Source organism: Hypomesus nipponensis, chromosome 8 (assembly GCF_054491055.1).
Source record: "Hypomesus nipponensis isolate SF chromosome 8, ASM5449105v1, whole genome shotgun sequence".
NCBI classification, from domain to species: Eukaryota; Metazoa; Chordata; class Actinopteri; order Osmeriformes; family Osmeridae; genus Hypomesus; species Hypomesus nipponensis.
In genome coordinates, this window is record NC_140368.1 from 18289917 (window position 1) to 18302762 (window position 12846).

The following is a 12846-nucleotide window of genomic DNA, read 5'->3' on the forward strand; positions in this document are numbered from 1 at the left end:
ATTGCACTACTGTACCTCGCCACCAGGCTCCTGTATGGTCATTGACATAGTCACTGATGTGCAATTTTGCACTATTGTACTGTACTCCACTTAGGTTAGAATAGGTTATAGGGTTGAAATAGGTTTTATGTGCATTTAGGGTTAGTATAGTGTATTATTTATTGTTATCTGTAATTTAGGAAGTTTTAGTATTAGGGTTAGTGTAGTCGATTGTTTATTGCTATCTGTATATTTAGGAAGTTTCACTTATTTAAGCTCAGCATAGATGTCAATTATGGGTATGGGTTCTGTGTACTTATATGTTATGTTATGCCAGGTGCTTGCATTGTCTTGTCTTAAGAATTTCTGTTCTGTTTTGGTAATTTGCACACGGCACGAGCACAATTGGCAGCCTACTTTGTCGGTGTTATTAGTCAAAATGGCAAAGACATCTGTGGTATGGCAGCATTTCATTAAAGTACATTTACAAAGTACCGGGTGACTCGAAAAACGTTGAATGCAAACTGGAAACAACGGTTTATTTTTCATAGTTCAACGTTGAATATGATGTAGTCCACCACCTGAAAATCGTAAGTTGGCCCTACTTTGCTAATGCGCTGGGTTGAAAAATGAATATGCCTATTATTAGCCTGATGTTGAAAACTCCATTGGGATGTGACTATGGGGCGTGTTTCAACCGAACTTGTAAAACAAATGCCTCTTCGCTCAATTGGATAGACCTACAACCAATCAGAGCAACGTAATATGTTGTTTGTTGAAAAAGAATTCAACCCAAGCGCTCTTACGTGACGTTGTTGATTACGTTACTGTTGATCATCTGTCCATCATCGTATAAAGCCTGTCCTGGCAATTTCATTGGTCCGCCCAGATCCTGGTTTTATATAGTTTGTCCCCAATACGAGCCCCTCCAGACCCAACTTCCCAACCAAATTTTTTTGTGGGCGGGGCAAAGTTGGGCTGGCAGCCAGGCTAGCCTATTATAAGAATCATATCCAAATCAAATGACATTATCTTCTCCGGCCAAGACAACAAAATATTTCTCTGTTGCATCGTTTCCCACTCAGCTTCTACGTAAGTTTACATGCTGCAAGTTTTCAGTCAGTGATAAGCACACTCTGATGATTTGCATGTTGCATGTTGCTCTCCTCTTCGGCTCTCAAAGAAGGCGGTCGCATTTTTCTCTCCTCCCCTCCCTGACCTTGCTTGGCTCTGTCTTGTCTTGTCTGTCTCAAGATACTCTCTCATCATCACTCTCCAAAACTAGAAGCCTGGAATTAATTAGCTGGTCTCTCAATGCAATTGACACCATCTTCTTGAAGAGAAGCTCGGGTTCGGGGGAACCCAACTGTCCTGACGGGACGTTCGCAGCTGGCTACACGATTGACGCGTGGGCGAATTGGTATGTCGTGTGTCTAGCGGCGCTTTCCGTGGAGGAAGTTGAAGACATCTTCATATTCGGAACCGTCATTACAGGCTTTCTGCTGTTTGGAGTAGGTGGTTGGTTTGTATATCGGAAATTCAAGGAAACGGCTGCGGCCATCAAAAGCCCCGTTAGACTGCCCGACCTGATTGATTCGGTGGGCAGAGCTGTTGGAGCTCTGACTGTGAACTTACAGCGCAATATGGATTACAACAGGGATAAGTTTGCAGCTCTTCAAAGGAAGATGGAGGAGTTGGAGGCCTTCCTGAAGGGTGGATGTGAAAATTGAGTCGCGGCTACTCGTCAAAACAACTACCCCAATCTTGTCTACTTTCGACCCCGTAACCAGCACAGGCCTTGGCCAAGGCCATTGTTGGAAAACAACTCCCCTGGAGAGCGCTGAAGCGAGACTATCTTGCTCTTCCCTCCCCCCCCACCAACATCTGTGGTTTGGTCTCTACCCGGGTCATGACCAAGGATGGTCATGTGCCCACACCATCTGCATAGGGAGACTCGGACTGATTGTGGCCTAGGTCGAGGGCGCCAACTCAGACCTACTCACACATTAACTTTCACCTACTACAGATATCACCCCCCCCACCCCCATCCAACGCCTTCGACTGCAAGTGTCTTTGTAATGTTGTTGGGCTTATGTGCTGAGGTTTTTGCCTGTTCCCACACTGTACTCCTAGGAGCATTGTCTGGGGGTTACCTTTTTCTCTCCTCCTCTCTCCTCATGTTATGCTGTAACCTTTCTGTTTGGCGCCGAAAATGGCTGCCTAGGTAGGCTCTCCCGCCAAAGTAAATTTCTTGTCTGTGCAAACTTTCATGGTGAATAAACACCAATTCTGATTCTAAACAAACAATATTTTTTAATTTGTAGTACATTGTAAGAGATACTAAATACCATCGGCATTCGGTTACAATAGCACTGTGATACGAGTGTTATTATTAGTAGGCTATTAGCGGCTGAATCTGCAACGTCCAGCAGCCATTGAGTCCGATCTGGAAAATGTTTGTAAGTTTTTTTGGGGTGAAAAAAAAAAGTTTCAAATTTCGATTAGTCGATTTTCAGACGTTTTAGTCGAGTCTTGGTCGACCAAAGAAAATCTTTGTCGGGGACAGCCCTAATGATTAAGCTTTTGGGAAAAGTCCCCTGTGTTTGTCAGCCACACTTCAAAATTGCTAACAGCTTGTCTCTTAATTTGAAAGGAAACTGATGAAGGCTAAGGGACCCGCAGCCGCCAGGAAAAAAAGAAAGGGCTTGCACTGATTGGACCCAAACCCCCCACTCCTAAGATGATCTGTGCTTTTGGAGGGATAGGCAAAGGTGGATTTCTAGACAAACTGAAGGTACAGTGCAGTACCGCTAACTCTGTTACACAGGCTACAGTATGAACATAGTACTTAGCCATGCCATTGTGACTGGGCACAGAAAGGTCATATTGGGTTGTGGGTCAAAAGAGACAGAAAATAATTGTCATCCTGGCTTATATTGCATACTATTTAACAGGACATTACACATTTGTCTCACATATTAAAAGGTTGGAAACAAAGTGTTGTACACTTTATAGCTCCACTTTTTACAATATGTATTATACAGCTATTTTCTCATTAATTTGAGTGCATGTGCCTTAAGCAAACTTTTCACACATTTTATTAGTGAACTAATAAAAAGAAGTTAAGGAGTTTTATGTGGCACCTGCTATTAGAAACTGCAAGTGGCAGCTCGGATCCAAGACGGATTTGAGAGACCGCAGATAGAGTGCGGCTAGTTAGATCAACACTTGTATTATTGTTTTTGTTGATTTTATGTAAAGCACTTTGAGCTTCAATTCTTGTATGAAAAGTGCTATATAAATAAAGTCTTACTTACTTACCTTACAAAACAAATACTTATTTCTTAATTTGATTTTTAATACAGATTAAGAAGTTTGCAACCTATTGTATGATTTACCTAGCACAGACATGGAAATGAACAGTATTATTTTGATCATATCCCAATTTCCTTTCTTAATTTCCTTGGCGGCAAAGGCGGCAGAGGAGAAAAAATGAGACGTCTCACTATCTTTCACTTGAAGCACAATCAAGCCCGCAAGCACATACACAACTTAATTCAATGAACTTTGTACATGATAAAAGCTACTTAAGGACTAACCATTGTACTGCTGCTATGCATTTACATACTTTGAATAATCCATTTGTAACATTTAGCTGTAATTTTCCACAAATAGACACAGTAATTACATTCTCATAAATCAGTGAGGGACCGGTCACTATACTTTTAGCAAATAAATGTAGATTGTTTTCCTCTGGTACATGTTAAGTTCATACATTTATAAAACACAAATTGTTGTTTATATTGTGCACTTTATTTTGATTTCTGATCATCATAAAAAGTGTCAATAACGGCATAAGGCATCATGTCAAAAAGGCCTATGAAAGCATTCATCTTACACTGTAAAAAAAAAATACATCCAGCAAAATGTATTCTCTTGTCAAAAGATATAAGAAATCACAATCAACTAATAAAAAGAGGCAACACAGAGTTACCACTAAGGAGTGCTCCACAACATACACGTTTTATTTAAAAATAATTGAATAAAAACCCTTTACCATCTGAACTCACAATAACAATGAATACTTAGTAGTTACATTCTATTCATTCATGCTCAAATTTAATTGTTAGAAAGAGTGGCTAAATTGGCACGATAAAACAATTGGAACGCCATAATATAATTTAAGCATACAGTAGCACCAAAATTACTTAATTTCATAATTACGTATCATGAACGTACATATTTACGTACATATTTCCCTGTGATACTTACACATCACAAATTACACTGTAGAAGCACGTATTTTAGTCTATATTTAGATACATTGCACTTTTTCTTTAAAAACAAGATCCTCCACAAATGTAGTTTCCATTAGGCTTCTTTTTGGTATATTTAGCATATACAGTGGGGGGGGGGGGGATATTTGTTACCTTGATGATTTTGTACATTTGCCCACTGACAAAGAAATGATCAGTCTATAATTTTAATGGTAGGTTTATTTGAACAGTGAGAGACAGAAAAACAACAAACAAATCAAGAAAAACATGTACATTTTTTGGGTAACTCATTTGCATTTTATGGAGGGAAATACGTATTTGACTCCTCTGCAAAACATGACTTAGTACTTGGTGGCAAAACCCTTGTTGGCAATCATAGTGGTCAGAGGTTTCTTGTAGTTGGCCACCAGGTTTGCACACATCTCAAGAGCTCTTGGGGTCATAGGCAACATTCCTTCTCCAAATATGGCGAGTTGAGTTAATGCCAAAGAGCTCGATTTTGGTCTCATCTGACCACAACATTTTCACCCTGTGAAATCACCACTCTGACTCATTCAGATCTTCATTGGAGAACTTCAGACGGGCCTGTACATGGTCTACAGGTCTTGAGCAGGGGGACCTTGCAGGTGCTGCAGGATTTCAGTCCTACACATCCAACACGCATAGTGATACCAATTGTTACTAGCTGCCTTGAGATAATTGAGATAGCTTCTCATCAAGCTGCTTGGCGATGGTCTTGTAGCCCATTTCAGCCTTGCGTAGGTCTACAATCTTGTCCCTGACATTCTTGGACAGCTCTTTGGTCTTGGCCTTGGTGGACAGGTGTCTTTTATACAGGTAACAAACTGACATTAGGAGCACCCTCCCTATTCAAATAAACCTATCATTAAAATTATAGACTGATAATTTCTTTGTCGGTGGGCAAACGTACGAAATCAGCAAGGGGTTTAAAAAAAAATCCCCCACTGTACCTCTACAATAAATTGTCAAGAACTGTGTAAAAAAAAAAAAAACTGCAATATATTATATATATATGCAAATATGTTTCGTAAACTGTAGCATGTATGTTGTGCATAACCCATGAGATATTTTCATAGGGTGTAAACATGCATGTTGGCTACTGATTTTGGTCCAAACCTGTTCTAAAAGGCATTCTGTGGGTCATTTTTGTGTAGTTAAGTCTTATAAAATCAATTAACCCTAAGCCGTTAAGCACAGCTCACCATTTTAAATGAAAATGACAAATCCTAAATTCACCAGAATAGTACCTCCTGAACGGGTATGATCCTTATCTATATACTTCCCTGAAATAACTCATAACATATAAGTATGACGTAATCAAAGAACCATAGATGGCAAAGTAGAACCTTGGGATTGATTTCTAGGGGGAGCTCTGAAGCCGTAGAGGTGGAATGGAACACCGAAGGATGTTGTATATCTTCTACTACTTCAGATTTTTAAAAACTGATTGTAGTTTAAGGTCTACATGGATAAAAGGGTGAGAACAGATTATTCTCCTCTTCAAGGCCTGTGTAGTATATTAGGTTGCAGGTGTTGGATTTTGGTGAGTGTTGGTGTTGGGTGGAAGTAGTTTGGACATATTGAAATAAGACACTACTTGACCAGGAACCTCAGCCAGAACACTCTGGGCCAGCTCTTTCTTGGGAGACTAAAGAGGGAAAGATGGAAAGACATATAGAGGAAGAAATATAGGTCAGTTATTGTCTCACATACAGATATTTGATTTAATCTGATTCATTAAACAACAAAGGGTTCATTATTGGTGCTATCTAGGCATCTTTCAGTATGTTCAATAGTAGCATGCTTCAATCTTCTGCACATACTGTGGTGTGTCTTGTTTAGACTTCACTATTTTGCTGGTACTATTAAGATGATCTGTCAATATAATAAGAGGACCTGGATTTGATTTTTTTTATTGGGCTGCATCAATCCCACTATAAATCTGAATTGCATCCACCTGTCATGGGCATAAAACAAAACAAAAAATGATTTTAGAACAGGTAAGGGTTTTTTTCTAACAACTCCCCTTACCTGTTCTCGAATCAGCGCAAAACACGGACTCGCAGGGATTATTACTTTTCTTAAATTGTTACTACAAATATTTAGCCTGGCTGCCAGCCCAACTTCTCCCCGCCCACAAAACAATTTGGTCGGGAAGTTGGGTCTGGAGGGTCTCGTATTGGGAAACAACTACAGAAAACCAGAATCTGGGTGTACCAATGAAATTGCCAGGACGGGCTTTATACGATGATGGACAGATGATCAACAGTAACGTAATCACCCACGTCACAAAAACGCGCTTAAGTTGAATTTGTTTTGAACAAACAACATCTTACGTTGCTCTGATTGGTTGTAGGTCTATCCAATTGAGCGAAGAGGCATTTGTTTTCCAGGCTCGTTTGAAACACGCCCCGTAGTCAAAGCCCAACGGAGAGTTCTCAGACTCATATTCTGACTAGAATTATGAGTATGACAACGTCAGGCTAACAAATATTTGATATGGTTTCATAAATTTATACAATTAGAAACAAAACAGTTTAATAATAAACCATCATTATTCCGCCACTACAAAGTATAGTTCCTACATACAGTAAATCGTTGCCATGCAACAGCCAGATGGACACCTATGCCGTCTGTTTTTATTTAGTCATTTGGCAGACACTTTTATCCAAAGCAACTTAAAGTAAGTACAGGGACATTCCCCCGAGGCAAGTAGGGTGAAGTGCCTTGCCCAAGGACACAACGTCATTTGGCTCTGCCGGGAATCGAACTGGCAAACTTCAGATTACTAGCCCGATTCCCTGACCACTCAGCCACCTGACTCCATTTGAAATATTTGATGCGCAGTAATATGAAATGTTAAAGAATGTTATGAGGACAACCTGTAAGGTTATGCTGGATTTTACAACGGCATGGAACGCGATATAGCCAATCACAATCAAGGATGGGAACAACCAGTTTTAGAACTATGTATAGCCTACTAGCTATATAGCTACAGACCGTGACATAGCCTAGGCTTCTGTGATATAGAAGGATTGTAGGCTAAATGTTACAGGTGTGTAAAACTTTGAATTTGTATAGAATGCATATAGACCTTTTTGATGAACATTCTAGAATTGTCATTGTTAAGTTTGGCCCTTGAAAGTTTCCGGTTTCAGACTGTGTCCTCTGTTTGAATTTTCACTAGAGGACTGAAAACATTGATATGGTTTCACTCCAGTCTTCCTCCTGGTATGGACGAGGTTCTATGTTAGCTATACAAGTATAATTTTCCCTTCTCATTGGGTAATGTCCATACCACAGAGATGAGAACTGGGTTGTGAGTGCAAAAAGCTCAGATCATGCTCATCATGGTCAATCTGCTGCATTTCAAACTGCCTGGTATTTTTTGTGAATTCTGAAACACCAACATATCCTAAATGTCCTTTCTTTGGAGACAGTTTAGTTCTTTCATGGCCAGTGTTCGGTAGATTTTCCTACCTTACTGCAAAACTATAGGGCTAACCCTAACCTTGATGTAAAATATGATTAAACTCTATACCAACAACAACAAAAATGCATGTTATGGTGATTGTAGTAACAGTAGCATTGCATGCCAGACCAGTACATAAAAATGCTGATAGACGTGTTCCCTTTGACAGGCACGAAGAAACACCCAACTGTATTTTTGATGTGCTGTGCCATGCAGTGGTATGATTCATGCTGTGCGTGGTAAAATATTACCAGAAAGAGCCCACATATGCAGTTGCACTACAACAGTTGGCATGGGGCAAACGCAAAAGGGAGTTAAAAATAAATGCCATTATTAATGGACATTTGCATAAACTCAGCAAAGGTTGCCACAAAGGTGAAGTTGACATGGGATCGGCAGAGTGAAGCGTCGATGTGATGAAAGAGCAGTAGCATTTACATATTGAATTGGCCACAATGGCACTTTTCAACACAAACTACATGAATTAATCATTAAATTAGTCATTTAGTCATTAGCAGACGCTCTTATCCAGAGTGACTTACAGTAAGTACAGGGACATTCCCCCGAAGCAAAGTGAAGCGACTTGCCTTACACGAACTGGCAACCTTCTGATTAACAGCCCAGTTCCATAACCGCTCAGCCATCTCACTCCCCAATCAGTTATCATAACTAGAGGTTGTTGACATTGTCATACATCATAGTTATTTTATCAAGCTCAGGTCTTGGATCAATACATATCAAATACTTTGATGATTGATACAGTTATTGTTCAATAACCTGACAGAATAACACACCATTGCAAAATGAGGATATTATTTTACCCATAATATGAGCACACCTCCATTGACTTCAAGGCACTTTGCAAAGACTGGTCTTCTATTAATCTATTAACATTTTCGCCAATTTCCAAAATAGTCATATAAGCAAATTAAGGCCCTAAAAGGAAAGAAATAAAGAGTAAGGGTGGAAAGAATGGGGGGAAAGGTTGAGCATTTCAGAAGGGAAATACCCTACGTTTCTAAGGAGCAGGAGTGGTTTCATGGACAGGCAGCAGTTTGCACAAACTGAAGAAGGAGACCACTTGTTGAGGTAACTCTGCCAGTACACATTGGGCTAGAGCCTCCCTTGTTGCCTGAAATGAAATGGATATACAAGGCAGATGCTGTAAGGTCACGGCTGGGTGGTGGACAGTATCCACATAGGGTAGAAGATAACTGGCCTATGTTGGGGCTGGCATTCGGATAAAAACAAATACAATATGAAATTATAACTTTTGAAGAAAACACTTTACATTTGAAAGAGACCATGAAACCCTATCGCATGCTCGCTTTATCAATGAAAGTCAAAATAATGCATTTAACAGCCATTATTATGATAATGTTTTTGGAAAAAGCTAAATAAATGCCATTATTAATAGTGCTTCTTGAATTTTATCATAAGTCCCAGTGCAACTGCTAAGATTTTTTGACTAGCCTTTTAGTTATTCTAGTAGAATAACTCAAATCTGACTGGATTTAAATCAAAAGGGTTATTTACTGGTAAAACAAGGGAATAGTTAAAATTTTCCTCTATAAATATTTTTGAAGCAAATAGAGGCTTAGCAGCAGAATCAATATCAAGATTACTTACGTTCAGAAACTTTCTGAAGGGAACAAACTGGACAATATCTCTCAGGGCTCGTTCCCCTGTCTGCGACTTCAGACACCCATCATCGCCATCCAAGAGCTCCATGGCACTGAAATCTGCCCCACCCACACCGATGATGATAATGGACATAGGCAGTCGGGAGGCATTTACTATGGCACTGCGTGTTTCATCTAGATCTGTGATCACACCGTCCGTGATTATAAGAAGAACAAAGTATTGCTATGGAGGAAGAGGAAAACAAAGAACAAGATGTGAAGGGCCTAATAGTTTTATAATGTATATTCTGTTTAGAAAGTAATTTATAGTCCCATAATCATTTTTGTCTATTTGTTTGTTGCCTTCTCTACTAGACAATTTCTGAAAGAGTGTGGCTAGTGTGCTACTCACAGAAGCAGTCTTCTGCTGAGATGCCTGCAGAGCAAATTGAGCCACATGGTTGATTATTGGAGAGAAGTTAGTTGGACCATAAAGCTTCACTTGGGGCAGACACATCCTGTAGGCCTCCACCACACCTTCAATTCCTACACACACACACACACACAGAGTCAGAGGTACAGACACAACACACTAGCCTGGCTCTGCCTCCTGCATACTTCCGCTCAATTTTCATTTCGCTTCTGTACTAGGTCTGGGCTTTCGGTATATTTGTCGTTTTTTGCCAGAAACATTTTTGGCGGTCCAATCAGCGAACAGAGGGAGTGACTGAGAAGGATGACGTTGATGTCGCGCTCTCGTTTGAGTTGTAGTTCAGTAATGGCGGCGGAGAAAGGTGCGAGCTAAGCCATTCCGTCTGTTGTGGGCAACGCTGCCAAATATCCAGAAGTTAGAGCCAGAGCACGAAAAATCTTTGCTGAGTTTTGTTGGTGGCCATGATGATGTGGCCCTCCACCCCACGGGATTTGGGAAAGTTTGATTTTCCAGCTAGCTCCGTTAGTGGTGAAGGAGTAGGAGGGGGTGGAGAGAAACGCTTTTTTGTCTTCTGCTAGTTTTCTACACAGGGTGACCAGTGGCTAAGAAATTGTAAATGACAAGTCATGTTCCGCAATAAATACGAACGTATTTCTAGACACGGTCAGTCATAGACAACGGTGGGTCAGCTGTAACAGTTGCTCCCGGTAACGTTGTAGTAAGTTTGAGTGCGCAGGCAGCGGCTCTATGACCGGGGTCTAACTCATGACAAGCAAGCACTTTCTTTCTGCTGCTGGCATGTAGTAGCTTCCTCAAACAAAACTTGCAGAAACAAGCACCAGGCTCTCAGTTTCTTGCACCAACTGCCAAAAGGCTCCCCGTCTCTACCTTCTATCCACGACCAGCGCCATTTATTTTTGAGTCCTTTATCTATGGTTAGGACATAATCCCATCTTCATGAATTTGTACTCCATGCTTTCACCGACAAAGCTAACGTGGTGTATGGATCTCATTCACACTGTGTTGCCGCCCTGCTTCTGATAGTCTTGTAACATTAGTTATAGCTGCATTCCTCTTAGATGATTGGTAGGTGAAATTAATTGACTCGAAAATATTAAACCGCATGCAAGTTCCCCAAAAAAAATTCTCATGGCCGCACGCCGGACCTCCGGCACGGTGCCGGGATACTTTGAGCCCAGCACACAACCTTACCCCAAAAGAGCAACAACTTCACCATTATTTCCATCTCTTGTCCTGATTGAGGAAATACCTGTGCAAAATGGATTTGCAGGGTTGAAGTTGAGAGGAAATTTGTGGGAACACTGTAAGACATTAATATGTACAATAGTGTTATTTACATTGACCAAAACTACAAACATGAGTTTAACTACCACAGCTTACACCAATCCTACCTTTATACTGTTATTATCTTACCTGCCAGGTGGGTGGAATCTGGGCTCCGAAGCCAAAGGCAGGGAACATCTTATCACTGCAGACATACATACAGATACAGAACATGTATGGTTTTGTGCCTGTTATAATCACCCAAATACCTATCACTTTCTCGTTAAAATTATACTACCCTAATACAATGATCTGTAAATGATAAATGAACTGATAAATAAACTGTTAACTCGCTAGAGTAAACTAGCAACTTATTTTTGACTTGTAACAGTACTAGTAAGTCCAGTACTGTTACGCTAAATATTCAAGATTAGTAACACAACTCATACAACATTTGTTTTTACATCAAGTGAATTACAAAAGATCAATGAGGCAAGCTACTTAAATTGAACTAATGAAGTCAGTGCTTCAGTGTGGTTACCTGTCATAGTCTTGAATAACCTGACCAACGCTCCATATGGCAGACAAGTACTCATTGTAGCCCTGAGGGCTGATGTAGTGCAGAGACTGTGGGGTCTTGGGATCACCATTGGACCCTGTGAAGTCTATTCCCACCTACACAATGACATAGTGAGGAAACAAATAGATTTCTGATCTGTAAAAAGGTATTTATTACATAGTAATTGACTTTTTCATCCTTATCTATCAATAGATCGGACCATGGTGTTATTATGAGTGCTGAGTAACTCACAGTAAAGTTAATTTGACAGCCCCCCATGATGTAGTCCAGAAATGAATACTCCTTCACAACCTGTGTGAATAACAGTGAACTGAATAAGCACAATTGGTTATGTTGTTTAATATCCTCAAAAGACTTGGAACACCAACATTTTCCCAGTTTTTACTGAAATGAACACCTGTGAATGTCTCAATGTACTATGGTTCTGACATTCTAGGTAGTTCTGACATTTGACAGAGTTATGTTTTGGTCTGAACCCCAGACCAACATGGCATAAACCAGATGGTATTGCATGGCTCTGCAAAATGCTGAGGCCGCTGTTTAGGTTATGGGAGCCATACATTTAGAAAATCTCTGGATCCAGCAAAAGGGCCCTTGACCATCCATTACACTTCCTCCTCCGGGGTGTGCAGCAAGGATGATACGCTGCAACCTGCTCTTGTCCTTGGGAGCAGCGTACCAGAATGGTAATGGAGGAGGTGAGGATAGACTCAATGATGGCTGTGTAGAAGTGCACTATCATTGTCTTTGGCAGGTTGAATTTCTTCAGCTGCCGTAGGAAGTACATCCTCTGTTGTGCTTTCTCGGTGAGGGAGCTGATGTCCACAACCATCTCCACTGTCTTAAGAGCATTGAGCTCTAGGTTGTTCTGGCTGCACCAGGTCACCAGGGGCCGGTATTTCAAAATGATCCCACAGGATTAATCCTCCTGGATTGGATTAAATCCTGATCAGATCCTAAAAACCGGTATTTCAAAGCAAATCTGATCCTGAAGATTCAGATTCAGATTTGGGAATCCAATCCTGCCTTTGATCCGGATAAAAGACTGCTGTTAAGTATTTCAAAATTTTAGTGGGAAATCTGGATCAGTTTGATCCTAAAAATCAGGATTACCCTGATCCCACCTCAGAGGTGGATTTGAGGGAGATTACATGTAACGGTTTGAACAGCCTGAGTGT

At 40.5% G+C, this 12846-nt stretch overlaps 1 protein-coding gene across 2 annotated transcripts in view; it reads right to left on the reverse strand.

The window, feature by feature from the left end:
- Window positions 1-3316: 3316 nt before the first annotated feature.
- Window positions 3317-12846, reverse strand: part of cpne3 (copine III) — a 59655-nt gene continuing 50125 nt past the window's right edge. The window contains exons 10-17 of one of the 2 annotated variants that reach the window (XM_084702530.1): window positions 11900-11959; window positions 11630-11763; window positions 11239-11293; window positions 11075-11126; window positions 9784-9917; window positions 9379-9615; window positions 8764-8881; window positions 5786-5925 (exon numbers count right to left, since the gene is read on the reverse strand). In XM_084702530.1, coding sequence (XP_084558656.1) covers window positions 8768-8881; window positions 9379-9615; window positions 9784-9917; window positions 11075-11126; window positions 11239-11293; window positions 11630-11763; window positions 11900-11959 — 786 coding nt within the window. In that variant the 3' untranslated portion in view covers window positions 5786-5925; window positions 8764-8767. Of the gene's footprint in view, window positions 5926-8763; window positions 8882-9378; window positions 9616-9783; window positions 9918-11074; window positions 11127-11238; window positions 11294-11629; window positions 11764-11899; window positions 11960-12846 lie in introns of both variants that reach the window. The other variant, XM_084702529.1, reaches the window with a different exon arrangement.